The sequence below is a fragment of the Copadichromis virginalis genome, linkage group LG17 (assembly GCF_057382275.1).
Source record: "Copadichromis virginalis isolate Kocher_CV1m ecotype Utaka linkage group LG17, C_Virginalis_male_GT1.1, whole genome shotgun sequence".
Lineage (NCBI taxonomy): Eukaryota > Metazoa > Chordata > Actinopteri > Cichliformes > Cichlidae > Copadichromis > Copadichromis virginalis.
In genome coordinates this window covers 13,585,900-13,608,386 of record NC_140634.1, presented here as the reverse complement: position 1 = coordinate 13,608,386, position 22,487 = coordinate 13,585,900, and the positions used below count along the sequence as shown (strand labels likewise).

The following is a 22,487-nucleotide window of genomic DNA, read 5'->3' as shown; positions in this document are numbered from 1 at the left end:
AATAGAAGCTTTTTGTCAGAGGCAACACGTCAAAGAGGAATCACCGTCATCAGCTTTTCTTTCTTAATTTGCAACCGGTCAGAATAAAGTCCAACTACTGTTCAGTGTTGTTTGTATTAGATTAGACAAAACTTTAAGCATATGCAATGGAGAAGAAAAAGGAATGACTGAATTTGAATCTGTGGTTGACTGCATTTCAGATCATAATCTGACTGACTGTCTGTTCTCTCCCTTTCTTCCTCACACACCACTGCCCTCCCCAACCTCAACCCTCGTTATCACTTTGCTTTCCAATCAGGTTGGATACAACAGAAGCAGGTCACTGATGTTACAGATTACGCTGGTCATCATAGTCCAGTATGGAGAGAGGGTGGACATCAGAGCCTAAGGAGTTCCCCAGGCTACAGTCCTTCCTTGCCCTCTCAGGTAAACACACTTTTTAGGTTTCATTTTAGTAAAATATATACTACATACTGGGATATATCTGTAAAAACAATTTTATTTAAACCTTAATACATAAAATAACACATAAAATAACAACACAGCAAACCTGCCAACGATCTAGCCTCAGTTAAGAAGCTTAATCTGAAATGAGATGTAAGCTATGGTAAGTGGGTTATTAGAAATGTAGAATTAAATGAAACAGATAAACTATCAAGAATAGAGCTAAAATATTTGAGCTATAGCATTAGCTAGTGTGACACAAAGGTAACATCACGTTAGCTTTGCACATTACTATAAATGGAATATGCAAAGCTAAAATATCACCAATGGAACTAAGCAAAAAGCAGCAAATCATCATCAGCTAATTTGAAACAATGCAAAGAAAATATTAGCAGTGCTAGAGAATCAGCAAATCTAATACAGTAGGTCACAAAATCAAGCAGGGGTAAGCTAAAAGCATGAGCAAATTGGCTATAAAGCTAACATTGCATTGGATCATGCATAATCATCTGCTTTCAAAAAGCTACATTCTTTGAAGTAATCACCCTAGAAACATGCTATAAATTTTAAAATGCATGCCTGAGTAAAAGTAGTCAATGTGTCTCCTTCTGAATGCAAGGCATATGCCCAATCAGTAGTCAAACTCGACCCATTCTTTTACAAGCACGTCTGGGGTTATTCCAGTGGCTGTGGTTGTTATGCTACATGCTGGCAACCGCATAAAATGCATGAATGCCCTCTTTCCAAAAGTACGTGTTTCATTCGTCACTAGTGAACGGCCAAATTACCCATGTTTGTGTGGACAGGGCTTTACTAGATGTAGCACTTTCAATTTTGTTACAGAGAAGGAGATAAAGAGATCCTGATTGTGAAACAATGTCTACATCTTAATGTTGATGTTTCTTTGTCTTTGCTCTTATTTTTATTATTATTATTATCAGTCTTTTAGTTTTGCACTCAGTCTTACAGCTGGGTGGAATGAATGGCCCAAGTGTTTACACCAAAACACAGGCTGCAGCCACACACAGATCACAAGACTGATGTCTGCTTGTGTGTGTGTGTCTTGTCATCTTTTAAGACTTTGTGGGGAAAAATGGGCTTTTTACTTGTCTCCCCTTTTTCATACCTCTTTCTTACTTCTTTCTTTTTAAATAGCACGGACATCTCTATAAATACAACAGTGTGGACTATCAAGGACGGACAGTTAGCTCTGACATCGTCCCTCCCACTCCTGCCTTCCCAGTGTCTCCTCCAACGCCTTATGGTAAGAGATCATGTCAGAATGAACACTTGTGCTCGTGGGTGTGTTCGCATTAGCAAGTCTTATCAGTGTTCTCCTTCTCTTTCCAGTGAAACATTTCTCAGAGTTTTCCCAGCTCAGGACAGGCAGGCAGTTTGACCAACACAGCTTGACACAAGGTACATTTTGCCAGGAGTGTGTGAGAGACCAAAAACATAGATGAGTGTGTTACTGACAAAAGCACTCAATCCAAACACTTGAGCTCCTGATTGCTGTTGGACAGGGTTCAAGAGTTGGCTGGAATGTCCTTCTGGCATAGGATACCAAAAACACACACTCATACACATACCTAACCTATGCTTTGTTGCTATTAGCTGCATATGCTGGCATGGCTTTTGTTTTTGGTCATTTGTGTGTGGTCAGGGTAGATATATGCCTGATTTCTAGACCTTTGTCTTCATTATTTTCATCTATGTCTTTATATTATTTACGGTAAACCAAAAGGATTTCGATATCTTGTCATGCAGGACAGCTGATGCTGGATATCCGCTAATAATAGTTTCTCGGTAACAGAGGAAGAGACCACTGCTGGCAGGATGTCCACTCATGTCCTGTTCTGGGAGGGGACAGGGGGAGAGGGGAGGGTCTTTTGTTGTTGGGACATCCTGCTTAAGAAGGTGCGTACCACATAGCTGCTGGAGGAGTTTATTGTGCTGTCAGAAATGAGTAAAAATGAGCATTTAATCATACTAAGGCAACATGGTGATGTTGTCTCAAGGCCAATCGCACATTATATGTACAGGTAGGGATGGGTACCGGTGTCCGGTGCCATGATGGCACCGGTTCTGACATAAACGGTAGTAACCAGACCGAAAAGCAGCGCACATTTCGGTGCTTTATTTCGGTGCTTTTTTTTCCTGAGCTGTGATACACTTCTAGCCAATCATTTTACGTTTCCCAGGATAGTAGGCGGGGCCAGGTACGTACGTTCAGTTAGAGCAGAGCTACAGATTAAAAATGTCCAAGGCGAAGCGGTCAAGAGTCTGGTTGTACTTCACAGCAAAATATGCAAACTCAGCAGCCTGCAACAAGTGCTTTAAGCTGATACTGTGATACTGTCAAAGGAGGTAACACCTCGAAACTGATGAAACACCTGGCGACGCATAGCGTTTTTTTTAAAAGCCGAGAAATGCGCCGTATTTGATAGCTTGCTGCGAGACCTCACACTGTGCACGTTGGGTGGGTTGCCAGTTATCGGACCCGGAGCAACATCCCCCAAAAACCCGAAGAATAGAGTCCTGGCCCCTAGCCCTGCCAGTGTAGCAGAAATGATGAGGATGATGATGGCAGCAGCCGTTCTTCTCTGCGTGAGTAGCTAAATGTTGTTCGTGTGTAATTTACGTTGAGTAGGCTAACCACGTTATTACATTAATGCATGTAAGGTGAACTAGCAAACATCATCATAGCTACATGCGGCTGTCCTCTTGTTTGATGGCAGATACTCCTTTCACCCTGGACAAAAAGGCTAAAATGACCAAAGAAAAAGTGGGAAACAGCTGAACATGAGAGGTTTTTGGACAAAGTTTGTGTTTTTTTTTCCATTGTTTAAGCACTGCTTCCAGCCAAGAGTGATACCATATATGCCCCATAGCTGCAGAAAAGGCTAACATTGTTATCTTTTTACAAAAAAAAAAAAACAAAAAACAAAACAGCTGAACATGGGAGGTTTTTGGACAAAGTTTGCGTTCTCCATTCTTTAAGCACCGGTTCGAGCACCGTTTAAGCACCGGCACCGTTTCAAAAGTACCGATTTGGCACCGGTATCGGATAAAACCTAAACGATACCCATCCCTATGTACAGGAGTTGCTCTGCTATTCAAAACTATGCTGTGAAGCTCCTGGTGCACAGTTCTTGTGCTGATGGCAATGGCAGAGGCGGTTTGGAACACTGGTTGCAATGGTGATATCCTATTATAGAGATAGTAATTAAAGTGATATTTATGGTGGCATTTTGCATTGTATTGCAGGCAGATTAGTTTGAGCTTTGAAACAGCGGGTCTGCCTGTTTATTGTAAACACGTTTTTCAAAGCAGAGCGGCAGCAGGATGGAGTAATAGCTGCTGAAAGAGTAATCATCAGTTATGTAAAAAAAGGCTTTTTTTTCTTTACTGCATGGATGAATTAACAAACAACACCAAATATCTTTCGCTCGGGGATCAGACAACAGTTTCCTGTTCCCCAACTTAAAATTAAACTGCAGTCTGGGAAACAGTTTGCCTTGTCTGAACAAAACAGTGACGTACCACATTTGAAATATTTTTTTAATGTTTACAGTCATTATTGTAATCACAGTCTGACCTTAGGCTACTGCTGTGGACAGCATCAGGCAGCTAAAAAAACAACGGCGCACCCAGTCAGACACACTAACGCTCCAGTAACGACTACCGAGGTATTCACAATAGGGCTGCCACAAACGATTATTTTGATAGTCGACTAGTCACCGATTATTTTTGCGATTAGTCGACTAATCAGATCATCATCCATTGAACGTAAAAGTACAGCTTATTGCACCAGCAGCATCTGCTCTTATATAACTATCATTAGCTTACAGCTTTAAGTGTTTAAGGTCTGTGCTAACTAAAAATAAAGACAAGATGATAGTTAATTGAATTCTAATTAAATGTGCAGATTGTTTCGGTGGAGTTTAATAAACTCAGCCGATTTACTCAGGAACAAATAAAATACTGAAAAAAGCCAAACAATAACATTTTTAAGTTATCTAAGTGACTTGTATATGTTTAACCTGAGTAGGGCGGTGGGTTTGAAAACTATCTGCCGGGAGTCCGGTGCTCTCATGGCCCCCGGCTAGCTATCGAGCTAGTGGGTAACAGACGCCTCCGAAAACGTCGGAGCGCTTTTGAAAATATGTGGTGTCTTGATAAACTGAGCAGATATTTGAGGTTTACACAGCTACATTCTCGCCTGAAAATATGTTAAACGTTTATTTTGTGACCCAGAAAGAATAATAAGAGTAATATTAAAACTAACTAGCTGCCGCCATTGTTGACAACTGCGCTGGGCCGCGCTATGAATTCTGGGACACAGTTTCTTCTTCTTCGGGGTTTAACGGCAGCTGGCATCCTTGTACATGCAGTGCTGCCATCTTCTGTTTCAGTCCGTTATTACACTCTTAAATCCTGCTACTTATTCCTGCTTTTGGGATCTTACAAAGCTTCAAATGACGCGTCGACTATTAAATCAGTCGTCGACGATTTTGATAGTCGACGTAATCGTGACTAGTCGACTAATCGTGGCAGCCCTAATTCACAACAGATCCTGGTGTGTCATATGTGCTGGTATTTTTATGAAGCTCGTAGAATTATAGTGTACATTTTAGTATTCCAGTGAATTTGATAGACTTTTTTAAAGTCTACTCTAATTTGAGTCTAAAAGGAAAACTGAGTTTATTAAACTAACATGTGAAAGTTCTTTTTATTTAAATAAATATAAATTAGGGGGAATTGTCTTTTGCTTCTTTGCCAAGAGTTTAGTGAGATGCTATTACTCATTCTATATCTCTGGAGTTAGAGGGCAGTTAGCACTTGAGCAAAAGTATGCAAAGATAAAAAGCAGCTACACATAGGCAATATAGAGTTAGACAGATAATAAACCAGAATATGAACTTGAAAGTCTTATCTAACCATAAAAATGATCTAACTATAGTGTTTCTCATTTCCTAATAAAGAAAAGACAAAAAATGTAAAACAAAAAAAACATGTGAAACAGGTAAAGCAGTCACAGAATTTGCCAGTTACACTTAATGCATTTACTAGCACCCTAGTAGCACAAAAGCCAAATCTAAAAGTATAATATAAAGCAGAAAACAACATATTGTTTATTTCTTAAAGGTAAATAGCCAAAAGAGAAGAGCTGCTGCATCATAAAGCTGAACCAAAACTATAAAGTTGGGGACCATACCCAGAAATGATAGTAGGGTAAAACACATGATAGAACTAGGGTTGATTTCAGAGTTAGGTGGTAATTATTCAAACATTGCATATAACATATGGGATGTTGTTATAAAAAGTGTTTTAACCAGTCAATGCATTGCGTATATGCTACTATATGAGTGCCTACAGAGATTTCTTACCAAAACAGAGATACCCCACACATGCTATATGCTTTAAGGCTGTTTAGTAACAACACTAAGATTTTTAAAATGGATAGCAGACTCACATCTAAGCCTTTGGGAAACCAACATTACAGTACCAGGCAATCATCAACCTAAAGATGAACTCTGCTGCGGTTTCTGCACTTGTGTACTTTCATATCCTCGTGATGGCAAGCTCAAATTCAAGTGTTATGTAATGATAATTTCTGTGTGTACTTTTGTATGAATCAAAATAAACACTGATATATATACAGAAGGTCTCAGCCAGCGGAAGCAGGCTTTAGCCAAGGAATGTAGATGTAGTTACGAGCTGAGGTTTAACAGAGTCAGATGGTTTGCTCAGATAGACACTTGACTTTCTGAACCTCAGGGGTGAAAGGTCGGGAGCAAGTCAGAGGGTATAGCACAGAGGGGAGCACGACCTCTTCAAACGGTTGCTTTTTGTTGTGCTTAGTGAATAGGAGTGAGCTAAAGGGTCTTTAGCTAAATATTTCAACGGTCATTGTGTAGACATGCAGTATAATGATCCAGATGTCAACAAAAGACTGAAAGTTGCCTGTAGTATGCACAGTGTCATGCAAAATAGCTTGCATAATGAATAATGTGATAATTTCACTCACTACACATGTGTCTCATAGAAGTTACGATTATATACAAGATGGATATACAAAGCAACTAAAGTACTTTGCTTAGTTTGTCACACTTGGGGTGTCCCAGTGCATCTCAGCTTGGAGTCTGATAGTCAAAAGAAGACTGTTTTCTCATTTGAAGTAATTTATATTTGGCCATAAAACTCCACATTCTTCCACATGGAGAGCAACAGCAAGATCCCATTACAAAACTGAGCAGTCATCACTGATAAGAGATATGACAAAGATGAAATCATTAACACCAAAAAGCAGCTGGAGGTGGGTTTCAAAGTGGCTTGCAAGCTGAGCTTGAGTGACTATGCAGCATGCCTGAGCTAATGCAACACTCGATAACTCTTTTTGATGCTGTTTAAGGCGTGTGTAGATGAATAACTGAAGTCAGCAATTCAAGTCAACTTCATCTCTGTAAATGTTACAGCAGTGTATAGCAAATTGAGCAGTAAAACTAGCATGCATTTTACAAATAAAAAAGGAAAAAGAAAAAACAAACAATGAAGATAAAACTAAAATCCATTCCATCTCATTTCCTGTCAAAACCAGGCATGCAGCACATGCTTCATTTCAAGCAAAAGTAAACACAATTCAATTCATCAGGAGCTTTATGGTGTAATTTACGAGGTGCTAAGATTAGACACATGGCAGGAGACGCTGTCAGTGTGTCTGCATGCTTTTTCCTTTGCATTTGTAGTGAGCAGATGGTGGGAGTGGACACACATGCCCTGACAGAGAGCTCATAGAAAGTCTTCAAACCCCACCACCTCCTCCTCTCTCTCTATGGTCCATAAAAGGCCACAAGTGACCTCTGACCCCTCTGGTATCCACTCTGATTGGGGGAAAGTGCTCACAGTAGCTGAGCAGGAACAATGCTCAGTGGTCAGTAAGAGGGAGGGAGTGGGGGGTTGGGAGGGCGGGGGGGATTCCCTACCTCTTCTTTCTTCCTCCCTCTCTTTTCTGTCCCTCCCTTCATACAAACCCAGAAGTTGTGCGGAGTCACAACACGCCAGGAACAAACAGGGGAGCTCATTTTTCCATCTGGGATACGAAAGGAATTGGGCATGGCAGCGAAACTATCCAGCCCCTGAACACACACACACACACACACACACACACACACACACACACACACGAAACCTCCAGTGAGTTGAGTTCACATTGCTTTGTTGCATACAGAAGTGAAAAAAGGGAGAGAGAGAGAGAGAGAGAGAGAGAGGAGGAGATTCTTGGTCACAGGGAGGCTTTCATTCACACAGTGAGGCAGAGCGTAGTAGAAAGAGATAGAGGTTTTTGGAACAGGAAGGGGAGATCCTGGAAGTTTGGGGGTAAACAGGAAACCTACAAACAGGAGGACAACTTCTGAGAGTGTCACCGTCATGACTGCATCTCTTGGTATGTACGTGCACACACACATATACCAGAAAGCCTGAATGATTGTGTATGATTGAATAGTTTTGTTCACAAGTGTGCGTACACACCGGCTGCAACCACCTACAGTCATGATACACCGGTGAGCTTTTAACAGGTTTCCTTGTGTTCTTTATTTTTATTTTCTCAGTTTTCCTTATATTCTGTCTCTTGTTTATGAAATGTTACCTCTCCCTCAGTCCCTCGCGGAATTTTTAAGGAGGCGCACATGCAGAGAAACACTTCCCCTCTCTTCTCTCTAATCCAGGTCTCTGGTATTAGCCAACGCTTCCTGGAATTTTTCCTTTTTCATCCACCCCCATCCCTCCTTAAAAACCCCACATTCTGTCTCTTTTTGTGCATGAAAAAACGATTTAGCGTGCAGCCCGTCTGACATCTCACACTCGGTGGGATGGTGAGGTGGTTTGTTCCATTGCCGTGTTCATGATGTCATCCCTTTAAAGGCTATTATGGCCTGTGTTGTGCAGTCATGGAGGCTGATGTATTGGTGGTTAACCGAAGGAGGTCCCGTTTCCCCCTTTTTTTCTGCCCTACTGACCTGGGTTGAACTGAAAAGTCTTTGAAGATTTTCATTTTTGTTGGGGTGCTTATTGCTCCCAGCATTCCCCCGGGATGTCACACTCAACAAAATAAGCCACAAGTAAACTTCAACTTTATTTTTCCTCCAGGAACAATCTTTGTCTTGGTTTTAATTTCTAAGTGTTGAAGTCAGGTTTTGAACTTGGAGTAAGTACAGCTGGTCTTTTTGATATTTTTATAATACTGGATAAATGAAATTGCAAAATGGTGCATCCTTTGAATTTGATGCATTTTCTGGACATTTGATAAGCAAAAATATATGAAAAGCTTAAGGAAATGAGATACAAATTTGCAAAACTGGTCACCAGGACTTCTTCAGTGCGGTGGAAATAATAATAATAATAATAAACTAGAAAGCGAAAATTTCTGAAGAAATTTTAAGTGTGCCTATGCCGCCGCTAATCAGTATAGTTTGCCATTCAAACGGCTACAGAGAGCAAAACTCAGCAGAGCAGCCATTCTCCACCATGAACTATGGTAAAACCAAACACCGCTCGCGCCTCACAGATGACAGCTTACAGTTTTGTGTAAAGATGAGGTGACTTCGTACAGCCCCAATTTGTAGACGCTGTGCGCAGAGGTTCATAAGCAGACCCGACAATGTTTGCATGAACACACTTTGAAGCATTACGTTATGGACCACTTTTCACACATAGTTGCTGTACCCACACAGCCAGCTGTAGCTTTTCATCTCATAGCCCGACACATACACAAAAAAAAAAAAAAAAAAAAAAAAAAAGCAGAGAGAGCACAGACTTTACACCTGAGAGGCGTGATTGCAGATGCCGCTGAGGTGGGTCCACCTCCCCTGCAGCGGCACTGCAGACCACGCCCTGCCACACACATCAAACACGTAAAATAAATATTTATGCACTTTTCATTCACTTTTTGTTTTTTGTTATTTTTACACAGTGTTCTGAATGATTAACAATGGTCTACAGCCAATCTTGTGTATTATTATACAAACTTTGGTTGTAAGATTCAGATAACTATTTAATAAAAGCTAAATATTTTATATGAGAGTAAGAAAGAAAAGTATATCTTTGTCTCATACTCTCATCAGACAATACATGAACCTCTCAATAAACAAAATATATGCTCGGCTTAAATGACAAACCGCTATTTTACACAGTGGAACACTTATTTTTAAACAAAACCAATGCAGTTCGCCACTGACAGTGCTTACCTTTGCACATCACAGTAAACACTGAACCAAGATGGCGAAATCTGAACTACGGTGTCCTGCAGAGGACAAATGGTCAAAATTGCTAAAATTTACAACATATATGCAGCTCAACAGCGACACCTTGTGACTTATTCCAGTCACTACCTTACATATACATAACGTCTTACCTAACATTCAGTTCACCGGACACTCATACTGAATCACCAGCCCATATAAATGAAAAATAAGTCCAGCAGCCAACCAAGAGTCATCACGAAAGACTAGGGGTGACACGACAGCGTGAGCGGGCCTGGGTGTCAGCCAGCCCAGCCTGGGTGTCAGCCAGCCCGACCTGGGTGGCAGCCAAGCCGCGCTAGCCAGCTAGCCGGCTAGCTGCCATGCGGCGGTGAAACGAGAGCGTGAGCCGGCCTGGGTATCAGTCAGCCCGGCCTAGGTGTCAGCCAAGCCGCCCTAGCCAGCTAGCTGCCATGCGGCGCTAGCAGTAACATCGTGAGAGATATGGGACTTCTTGATAAAATATGGGACTTCTTGATAAAACGAGCAGATATTTGAAGTTTACACCCCTACATTCTCGCCTGAAAATAGGGGAGGCTGTCATAAAGTTCAAAATCAGTAACTTAGCGCGCACAGCTGTATAGAAACTCCGTCGTGCTAGCTAGCACGCAGTACAGTTATTGTAACTGTCAGCACAACGAAAATAAACTACACCTAAACTCGGTTTATATCTGACCCAAATAGAGTGCAGTTAATAACGTCTTACCTGAAATTCAGTTCACCAGCCGCCTGCTTCTCCTGCATTGGGTTTCCCTTATCCACGATTGAGCTCCGTGTTAGCCACCACCGGTCGATCGGTGTTTCTTTCCCCGCATACGAGGGGAAGAGACATATACCGGTGGCTAACGCGGAGATAGCTAGCCACCGGTATATGAACAACTCAGTTATTTTTTCCACATCGACCAGCATCATCGGCCCATATAAACGAAAAATAAGTCCAGCTAAGACAAAGACTGTTTGCGGAGCGATCGGGGGTGAAAGGAGTTAGAGACGCCTCACTGAAAGCCAAGCCTGGGTGCTTTTGAGCGAAGCGGCGCCGGCTAGCCGGCCGGCCGAACTAGCTAGCCGGCTAGCAGCAACATCGTGAGAAATCTGTTGCTAATATGGGATGTTTTGACAAAACGAGCAGATATTTGACGTTTACACACCTACATTCTCACCTGAAAACCGGTCAATCGGCGGCCGCCTCACATGTTTCTTTCCCCACATATGAGGGGAAAGAGACACATACCGGTGGCTAGCTAGCTCCGCGTTAGCCACCACCAAACAACTCAGTTTTTCCTCATCGACCAGCATCATCGGCCCATATAAACGAAAAATAAGTCCAGCTAAGACAAAGACTGTTTGCGGAGCTATCGGGGATGAAAGGAGTTAGAGACGCCTCACTGAAAGCCAAGCCTGGGTGCTTTTGAGTGAAGCGGCGCTAGCTAGCCAACATCGTGAAAAATCTGTTGCCAATATGGGATGTTTTGACAAAACGAGCAGATATTTGACGTTTACACACCTACATTCTCACCTGAAAATATCTTAAAAGTTTACTTTGTGACCTAGAAACACAAATAAGAGGAATATATTAAACCAAGTGGCAGCCGCCATTGTTTGACTGGTAGAGGCGTGCTTTGAATTGTGGGATATGCAGTTTTCCACCAAGCATACACCCTTGCCGTTACCGTAACTATTCAATGCTTCGTGCAACCTTAAGAATTCCAATGGTTCCTGAAAGCACCGACGCTGTGCGCGCCGTTCATATTGTTGTCATTATGGTAATCCAAATACGGGGACATACCACTAGAGTGAGCCAACACACCACAAATTAAGTGAGTGAGCAAACACACCACAAAGTAAGTAAAGTTTCACTTTCGTTCGTTCCCATTCATTTGAATGGGCAAAAACTTGCATTAAAATATTCATATTTAAAAAACTATAGAAGTAATAAACAAATAATAATAATAATAAATCCGAGCAATAGTAATAAGTGTGCCTTTTGGCATAGGCACACTTAATAATAATCCCTGCTTTGCAACAGAGAAGGAAAGTTAGGCACAGACATAACTAGAGAAGAGTGGCACATTAAAAGAAAATCACCTGCTTCATTATCAAAATCACTCCTTGAGTAACCCTTTTATGAAATGGGTGGTTTCTTTGCCATATTTCAGGCCAGCTTGTAGAACAAAATGGCTGAGTTTACATCAGAAGTTAGTGAGGGGGATCTCTGCCTATGCAGCTATCCTAGAAAAAATATTCTAATTATCATCAAACAAAATCTTTATTTATATATACAGAGGTGTCAAAACTGATCATTGAGGGTACTTCTTTATGGTGGAAAGAGTTCAGGTCTTGAGTGTACCATATGCCTCCAGAACAGCTTCAGTGTGTCTTGACTTGGATTTTCCACATCTCCATAGAGAAGTGATCCATCATTTTACTGCTATAGAGTTTTTCCAAACACAGTGGTTCACAGTCTCCCATAGGCAATCAACTATGTTGAGATCCAGTTTTATGATTCACATGATTTGGATTTTCAGTGAGTCTTTGTTCCTATATGAACAGGAGGCATTGTATATCGTAAAAGAGAGCACTACCTTGGGCACAGAATAAAGGTGATCCCTCAGAACAACACTGGGTTGATTTGTAGTGCAGTTTTGGTTCACTTGTCCCTTCAGGATAGACAGGAAACTGCCCCCAACAGCATGATGACCAGATCCCTAAATAATAGGGGTCAAAAGGGTCACTGTTTCCCTTTATTTTGTTACCCACCTGTGGTTAATGAAAACAGTCCAACATTTATGGGTAAAGAGAGATAGTCTGTCAGGCGTAGGCAAAGAACAGGTGTAATTCCATTACAAAATGTTAAACTGCTTTAAACTGCAGACAAGAGTAAAATACCAAAAGCACAAAATGTCTTGATAGAAACATGAAAACTCAACACCACAGAGAAAGAACAGCTACAAACTAACAAATAAACAGAGTCATCTCTCTATGACAATTGTTATGATGCTGTTATGGTTGATGCATTGGTAATTGTTGGCATGATGTCAACACTGCCCTGTAGTCAGGATAAAAGTGAAAGAAGTGGTTTCAAAGTTTTTGGCACAGTGTCTTTTCCAACGACTGCACCAGTCTCAGGTTTGAAATCCATCTCCACCAGTATCCAGACATCATTGCCAAAACTATGTCGCATGCAACATTTATGCACTGCTTGGGAGGTGGGTTCTTTTCTTTTTGTTACCACTGGCAACGTACAAAAGTCTCTTGCATGACATGCGGAAATAAAAGCCACAGCCACAGAAATGGTTGAGTGTTATGGTGAAGTGGATGTGTCATGATGTTTCCTCGATGTTGCATTCAGAATATGTTTTTGCTGCCCTCAAATGTTCAAGTATTCTGACTTTAGCCCTTTTACTGTGTAGAAGCTTTTTCAAATACTAATAACTATAACAAGTAGCTATTTTCAGTTAATTAATTCTAAATAATCACCAAAAAAGTGTATTCAATGAGAATTTGACACTATTAAGTAGTAAGAATTAAGTACTATGGTTAAAGTAGAGCAATTCAAGAATTTTTTTTCGTTTATTACCATACTGCACACTAAAATTAAGCACTATCACTAATCACTAAGTTTTTTGTTTGTTTTTTAAATTTTCAGTTCAGTTGTATTTACATAGTGCCAAATCACAAAAACAGTTACATAAAGCATTTTATATGGTAAGGTAAAGACTGGACAACAATACAGAGAAAACAGAAAACCCCAACAACTAGATGAGTCCTGTGAGCTAACACCAAACCGACCACTTGCTGCAACCAGTTGGGGCTGAAGGAAGGAAGACAGAACAGGACTAGACAAAAATATCAAGGAATCTGAAGATAGTTGTTGTTAGCATAAGTAGCTGCACAGTGTCAATAACAGGTTCAGAATTTAGAGAAGTTTAAAAAAAAAGCTCCATTTCCCTATGGGACAAATTTATTGACAAAGGCTGCTCAGAGACACTGTGCAGATGTTTGACTTTTGCTGTGGCGCAGGAAAGCAAGGGCAAAGATTGAGAAAATCAAACCACAAGATGGAAACTTTTGACAACAGAGCAGACAGAGGGCCTGTTCAGGACACAGGCACCAAGATGGAAAAACCGAAACAAGGATTTTGTTCCTCCAACCATTAATCAACAACTGGTCCGTGTTAAAGCTCTGGCTATGTGAGACTAACCAGAGCATACATTGTCTAGCATGCAAATGCTGATGATGCAATCATTTTTAGTACATCTGCACTTTGGAACCATATGACAAAGCAGGAAGTATGGAATCTATAGGCAGTCCATATGACATGATCTTTGCACAAGGGTGGAGTTTATGGCCAGATTTGAACAGGGTAAGGTTTATCTCTCAGAAGAACTAAACAACGATATAGACTTATGGAGCAGCAGAAATGCTCACAGAAGAGGACTTACATCCAGTTATTTTGTATTCATTATTTTGCTGTAACTATTATTTCCACACAGACAGATTAAAAAAAGTGCAGCATTTTAATTACTTGTTGTGTTAAATTTGAATTTAATTTGAATTAAACTGAATGAATGGCTGTATTAGACTTATCAACATGTCTATTTGACCTACAGTGATTTGAGACAGAAAAAATAAATTGACAAGTTGTTTTTTAGTTAGCATGTCTCCACTGTGTTAGAAAGGCTCCAACATGTGATTACTTCTCCAGACGGGTCAAGTTTGAGGAATTTCACTTGAACTGATCAAATATCTGGGTTGTTTACATGCTTTACTGATACATGAAGAATACTGATATTCATCTTCATCTTGAGGGAGCTAAAACTGAATAACATGAGCATGTGATGATTGATTTGCATAGTTATGTCATTATATTATGAGTGAAACCATAGCACTGAATCTGACTGTGGTCCATAAAATCATTGTCATCATGACAATGCCCTAATAAAAGCCCGAGCGATGGTCTAGTCCCTTCAAACACAGTCTTGATTACTGGACTTTATTTAAGAGATAAGATAAGATAAGATAAGATAAGATAAGATAAGATAAGATAAGATAAGATAAGACTTTATTGATCCCACAGCGGGGAAATTTTTGCGTCGCCTCAGCTCAGGTACAGATATATGAAGGAAATACAAAAATACAAATAAGTACAATCAATGAAAAAAGTAAGATAATACACTATATACAATGGTAGCATACACAGTATGTGATTATGGATATAGTTGGAAATATGGAAGACATAAACTATATAGCTTGGAAGGTCATGGAAGGTCCATTATGCATGAAGTGGTGACCGTGGATGTTCACAGTGTCCAGTGACTTATGACATCGTGATTGAGGAGTTATAGAGACTAACTGCTGTTGGGATGAATGATCTGCGAAAGCGCTCCTTCCTGCAGCGAGGGTGTTTCAGTCTCTGACTAAAGGAGCTGCTCAGCCCACTCACATACTCATGCAGTGGGTGATGTGGGTTGTTCATGATGGATGTCAGCTTTACTAACATCCTCTCCTCACCAACCACCTCCACAGACTCCAGGGGACATCCCAGCACAGAGCTAGACCTCTGCACCAGTTTGTCAATCCTGCTCCTGTCCCTGTCCGTGCATCCACTCCTCCAGCAGGCCACTGCATAGAAAAGGGCAGATGCTACCACAGTGTCATAGAATGTCCTTAACAGAGTCCTGCAGACTCCGAAGGACCTCAGTCTCCTCAGCAGGTGGAGTCGACTCTGGCCCTTCTTATACAGGACGTCTGTATTTGTAGTCCAGTCCAGTTTATTGTTGAGGTGAACACCCAGGTATTTATAAGAGTCCACTATCTCAATGTCTTTCCCTTGGATGTTCACCGGTGTTGTAGGGGGTGACTTCCTCCTGAAGTCTATGATCATCTCCTTTGTCTTGCCGGCGTTGATTCGGAGTACGTTGGTCTCACACCAGCCAACAAAGTCACTGATGACCCCCCTGTATTCCTGATCATTCCCGTCTGATACGCATCCAATGATGGCTGTATCATCTGAGAACTTCTGTATATGGCAATCGTCCGAATTATAACAGAAGTCTGAAGTGTAAAGGCTGAACAGGAAAGGTGAGAGAACCGTGCCCTGTGGTGGCCCCGTGCTGCAGATTACCACCTCGGACACAGTCATGGAGCCTCACATACTGTGGTCTGTTGGTAAGGTAGTCGATGGCCCATGCAGTCAGCTGTTTGCCTACTCCGGCTCCCTCCAGCTTCCCTCTCAGTAGTGCACGTTGGATGGTGTTGAAAGTACTGGAGAAGTCAAAACACATGATCCTCACAGTGCTCCCCGCCTGCTCTAAGTGAGAGAGGGATCTGTGCACCAGGTAGATGACAGCGTCATCCACCCCAATTCCAGAATGGTAGGCGAACTGCAGGGGGTCCATCTCTGAGCCCACCAGTGGCTGAAGGTGGTGCAGGATGAGCCTTTTCATGGTCTTCATCAGATGAGAAGTCAAGGCAACAGGCCTGAAGTGGTTGGGCTCCCTGGGGTGTGCGATTTTTGGCACCGGAACCACACAGGAAGTCTTCCACAGTTCAGGAACCCTCTCCAGGCTCAGGCTCAGGTTGAAGATGTACAGGGCCACCTGACAGAGCTGCTCTGCACAGTCCCTGAGCAGTCTGGAGCAGATTCCATCTGGACCTGCTGCCTTCCTTGCCTTCGTCCTCTTGAGCTGATTTCTCACCAGTGTTGTTATGAGAAATCTGTTGTTACAGTGTTGTTATTCGTCACTCCCTCTCCTTTGCCAATTTACTGAGTTGATAAAACTGTCAGTCTGAACACTAACAGAGAGCAAAGGAATCTGTTTCACATACAACCTCCTACTAGTTTGCCCTCCCCACAACTTGGACACTAAGTTTCTGAATAGCTGAATGGGAGGATGAGGAGGAGGAGGAGGAAGGAGGACACCGCAGAAACTCAAATTGATTGAGTTTTTTTTTTCCAAGTAAGGCCTTACCAGACAGCTGATTGCATTCTGATTTAGGGCCAGGTGATACCAAAGAGAAAGCTGCATGCCCTTCTCTCCCCAGACTCAGACAAACAGTTGATCCGACTGCAGAAAAATGGGCTAAATTTGTTTAAAGTTGCTTTTGGAGATACTTTTGGCAGCTTATCATCTTCATTGATGGTTAGGTCCTGGCTAAATTGCCCATACAGTAAGGAGACTTAATCATAATTGTATTGTTCAGTTTAGAAAATCAAGAAAGAAAAACAGAAGCAAATGTTTTACATGTGCCAGATGAGTTGGATGTGGATCACGTTGGTTGCTGGCACATTGCTGTGGTTGTCATTTGAAGAGAAGAAACTGACTTGTCTACAAACACTGATCTATAGTGAAAACTGCAAAATGAACAGCAGATTGACACTGTTTGGCTTCAAAGCCCATTAGCTAACTTTTAACTTGAAGGCTTTTAACTTGAAGGCAAATCTTCTACATTTCCCAAGTGCTACTACTGCTCGTCTAGTAGTGAGTGAGTGTTTGGCGACAAACATGAAAAATTATAGGCAACCATTAAAATCTGTTAGCACCAGAAGCAAACATTAGCAGGTTTTTAGCACAGCAACCAATTTCTCCCAATGAGAGTATATGAAACTATATACTGAAATTTGGCTTTTAGATAAAAAGCAAAACATAACAAGAGCCAACTTAGCAAAAACTGACTTAAAATACATCTAATGTGTGTGGAGATTCTTCACAGAAATATATTAAACAAGCTGAAAAGATATTTTCATCATGCCTTCTGCCTTTCTTTTAGAGGACAGACGTCTTGTTAGAGATGTAGTAATTGTTGTTCCTTCTTCTGTAATGGACGAATACTCCTCAACTGGAGAATTAGCACCAGCAGTTTTTATTCCCCCAACCTAAACATCATCAGTTTGCAGATGGAAATGGTGATTCATGTGCTTTGTTCAATATGCTTTAAAAATTTGCTGTAGTTTTTGCACATATATACCATCCATTGTATGTAGTCTGTAAATATTTTTGATAAATTACAAGAGGTTTGGTACTTACATATGCAAATGTTACTTTGAACTTATTTAATAGATTTGCTGTTGATTTCTAAACAAATGCAGATTTCATTTTGTCTTTTAAGTGATTGTAAGTATTTTGCTATTTATCATCAAAATTCGACTGCATGCTGTCAGGTATCGATCAAATAGGCAAAAAGTATGAGAAATGCTGTGTACGCACAGAAAAAGTCCATCTCTAAGACCTCAGCATATTTTCAGCCTTCCTGTTGCACACTCGGAATTGGAGTTGTTTATAAACAGGAAACCAGTACTTAAATCATCCAAAAACTCACGTTGGCAGATTTATATAGAAATTAAGCTTCAACTCGGGGTTTGACTTGTTCTCATTAAAATTAAGGTTTCTGCTGTCAGGGCTTAACTTTTAAATTCACCGGAATGAACAAGAACCTTACTTAAGCTAAACTATTTTTGACATTATTATTTCTTCATAATACATAGTCTCACTGGGTATATGGGTAGCAGCAGGTGTCTTCCTCCCCCATTGTTTCTCTGAGAAGCTGCAGTCTGTGATCCCAGTGAACAGCTGTACTGTAACATACTGTGAAACTCCAGACGTGCCAGCCTAAGTCTGTGTGTGTGTGTGTGTGTGTGTATGTGTGTGTATTGAATACTTGCACTCTGCATTCCTGTGGTCAGCATGCCGTTTCTCCAGCAGAGCTGCATGCATCCTTGTGTTTATGTATGTGCGTAGGCTCAGCCTTCTCTGCTAATAATGCACCACACAAAGTTCTTCTTTGTCAGATAAAACATTAGCCCGCTGTATCTTACCTAATTTATTCAGCAGGCTCTGCAGTCTGAGGAAAATATAATCTCCAGATCAGGTTTTATTTTATTGAATAGAATTCATATTTGTTCTAAGCAAGAAGGTATACAGTACACGCATTCACAGTCTGATCCACCTAACCATCACTCACTGTGATCAGAAAAGTGTGTGTGTGTGTGTGTGTGTGTGTGTGTGTGTGTGTGTGTGTGTGTGTGTGTGCGTTTGGAGTTGGAGGGGTGGAGGTGCTTGGCAGTTGTGCCCACATGGGCTTGTGCCATTTGGAAAATGTTTTGCATGGTTTAATGGTAAACTGAAGAGGCTTTGTTCAAGTGAGAGCAAAACAGTGCACAGGAAAACGCTAAAGGAAAAAAAATCATCCTAAAGTTTCAATGCATAGTTTGTTCAGCAACTGAATTGGTTACTAACCAAGTTTAGCATATCACGCTAAGAGCTGAAAGTGACGAAATGAACAAATTTACAGTGCAACAGGGAAGGAACTGAAACACAAAATGTCATGTGAAAACTTGAGCTCTTTTGGTCTGGACCAAAGTGATGGACCCACCAATATAACTCTGGTATCTTGAGCTACTGTTTTAGGAACAGAAACATATTTTTCTGTAAATAAACTTTAAGCAGCTAGAAGTTACATGTTTCCTGACTTCTTTTTAATAAAGCACAACATTCAAAGACTAAAACTATTTTTTCTGTTCAGCAGTTCAGGGTAAATAACTGTATTTTACCATCTTAATCAAAAACAATAATAATAATAATTATTGAATGGTGATTTTAGTCAGAAGTATACTTGATTATTGATTGATTAATGTATTTAGCAAATTAGCAAAAGACCATTTTTCACCTGAACATGAGTAAGGATGACACAAGGAATCTGATTAAATCATTAGTTCCAGCAAATAACTGAGACTTCTAGCTGCCATTGATAGTAATGACTCTTGTTTACTGTGAGCGGAAACATGAACCAGTGTGAACCACAGGTTGCTGAGAGTGGAGGTTGGCTCAGCAGTTTGGATTTGACAAAGATTTTGTTGCTTTTTCTGTTTCAAATGAAGAAATGACTATCCTTCCCAAAACATCATCTTCTTCTTTTAACCCACACTATTAACATAAGTTGATGTCTTACATGCCAACACTTTTTTTTATTTCTTTTTTTTTTGAGCATCAAATTTTCATCATTTTACTTAAACCACCAGAGTGTATAGTATCTGGCAAACCTGGATGGTTACACTGTCCATTTAGTTTGTTGTGGAGTATATTTGACTCTAGACTTCATTGGCAACATTCAGTCCATTAATTTATACATTTTTTTCTATTGTATGTCTATGTCTGCCTTTATTTGGATGATAGCTGTGATCTTCCTGGACTTGGATGAAAGCTGTCTATCAAAATTCAGTGGACAGATGTTTCACACATAATTCCTTTCAGCTCCTCTTTCCTGGAGTTATGTTTCTTTCTGCTTTACCTTCTTCCAAGCTTCTTTAGACTGGCAAGATTCATTGTATTGTACATTTATAAATATCATCTTCCTGCATCTTTTGCACTCAAGCAGCCTCCTGCCTACACACTCTGTTACAGTTAGCACTAAGCTTGCTCTTGTTATACCTTCTGCACCTGTGATTTAGCTTATGTTTATTTATTCAGTAGATGCTTCAAGTGAATCCATGTTGAATGAGACACAATCCAAATAAAAATGTGTTCATGCACTTCAGTCTATCCGGAAAGATAAATGCAGATTAACTCACCTTTGTTGCTTGGAAATTGTGCTCTGGGTTCTGTAGTTTCGGTGTATCCAGTCTGTTTGTATGTAATTATACATAAGGTTATATCCTATGATTTGACTAATAGAATAATACAGTTGGTCTAAGGTGTTATATTTTTGTATCTTTAAAACAACTGAGGAGATTCACCAAAGCCCAGTACTACATGAACAAGCTTTATTTTGAACTGAGAATCATTCAAACATGAACAAAGCAAAGAATCAGTAAGTGGAGAATTTTATTCTTAAGAGCATATATATATATATATATATATATATATATATATATATATATATATATATATATATATATATATATATATACACACACACAGTGGGGCAAAAAAGTATTTAGTCAGCCACCGATTGTGCAAGTTCCCCCACTTAAAATGATGACAGAGGTCAGTAATTTGCACCAGAGGTACACTTCAACTGTGAGAGGCAGAATGTGAAAAAAAAATCCATGAATCCACATGGTAGGATTTGTAAAGAATTTATTCGTAAATTAGGGTGGAAAATAAGTATTTGGTCACCTCAAACAAGGAAAATCTCTGGCTCTCACAGACCTGTAACATCTTCTGTAAGAAGCTTTTCTGTCCCCCACTCGTTACCTGTATGAATGGCACCTGTTTGAACTCATCATCTGTATAAAAGACACCTGTCCACAGCCTCAAACAGTCAGACTCCAAACTCCGCCATGGCCAAGACCAAAGAGCTTTCGAAGGACACCAGGAAAAGTATTGTAGACCTGCACCAGACTGGGAAGAGTGAATCTACAATAGGCAAGCAGCTTGGTGTGAAAAAATCAACTGTGGGAGCAATCATCAGAAAATGGAAGACATACAAGACCACTGATAATCTCCCTCGATCTGGGGCTCCACGCAAGATCTCATCCCGTGGGGTCAAAATGATCATGAGAACGGTGAGCAAAGATCCCAGAACCACACGGGGGGACCTGGTGAATGACCTGCAGAGAGCTGGGACCAAAGTAACAAAGGTCACCATCAGTAACACACTACAACGGCAGGGAATCAAATCCCGCAGTGCCAGACGTGTTCCGCTGCTGAAGCCAGTGCATGTCCAGGCCCGTCTGAAGTTTGCCAGAGAGCACATGGATGATACAGCAGAGGATTGGGAGAATGTCATGTGGTCAGATGAAACCAAAGTAGAACTTTTTGGTATAAACTCAACTCGTCGTGTTTGGAGGAAGAAGAATACTGAGTTGCATCCCAAGAACACCATACCTACTGTGAAGCATGGGGGTGGAAACATCATGCTATGGGGCTGTTTTTCTGCCAAGGGGACAGGACGACTGATCCGTGTTAAGGACAGAATGAATGGGGCCATGTATCGTGAGATTTTGAGCCAAAACCTCCTTCCATCAGTGAGAACTTTGAAGATGAAACAAGGCTGGGTCTTCCAACATGACAATGATCCAAAACACACCGCCCGGGCAACAAAGGAGTGGCTCCGTAAGAAGCATTTGAAAGTCCTGGAGTGGCCTAGCCAGTCTCCAGACCTCAACCCCATAGAAAATCTGTGGCGGGAGTTGAAAGTCCGTGTTGCTCGGCGACAGCCCCAAAACATCACTGCTCTCGAGAAGATCTGCATGGAGGAATGGGCCAAAATACCAGCTACTGTGTGTGCAAACCTGGTAAAGACCTATAGTAAACGTTTGACCTCTGTTATTGCCAACAAAGGTTATGTTACAAAGTATTGAGTTGTATTTTTGTTATTGACCAAATACTTATTTTCCACCCTGATTTACGAATAAATTCTTTACAAATCCTACCATGTGGATTCATGGATTTTTTTTTTCACATTCTGTCTCTCACAGTTGAAGTGTACCTCTGGTGCAAATTACTGACCTCTGTCATCATTTTAAGTGGGGCAACTTGCACAATCGGTGGCTGACTAAATACTTTTTTGCTCCACTGTATATATATGCTCTTAAAGATACATGTCCTGTCCTGCAATGCAGTCTTATAAGAAACTTGTAAAGAAATATATTGCATGAAAAATCAGTTTTCTATTTTCATGCGTAGCACAGGTTGGGTTTTTTTCATCTTTAATTTGTACCTTCCTGAAAGTGTGTAGCTATGGATACTGTGTAGCATAGCTGCTGCCAGTGAAAGGTGTAAAGCAGGCTGTGGATTCAGT

The 22,487-nt window shown here is 40.8% G+C and overlaps 1 protein-coding gene across 4 annotated transcripts in view; it reads left to right on the top strand.

The window, feature by feature from the left end:
* The window catches only part of tns3.2 (tensin 3, tandem duplicate 2), a 56,834-nt gene that overhangs the window by 23,582 nt on the left and 10,765 nt on the right, over positions 1 to 22,487 (top strand). For 3 of the 4 annotated variants that reach the window (XM_085436283.1, XM_085436285.1, XM_085436286.1), the window contains 3 exons: positions 299 to 426; positions 1,600 to 1,708; positions 1,795 to 1,863. In XM_085436283.1, coding sequence (XP_085292409.1) covers positions 299 to 426; positions 1,600 to 1,708; positions 1,795 to 1,863 — 306 coding nt within the window. The remainder of the gene's footprint in view (positions 1 to 298; positions 427 to 1,599; positions 1,709 to 1,794; positions 1,864 to 22,487) is intronic. The other variant, XM_085436284.1, reaches the window with a different exon arrangement.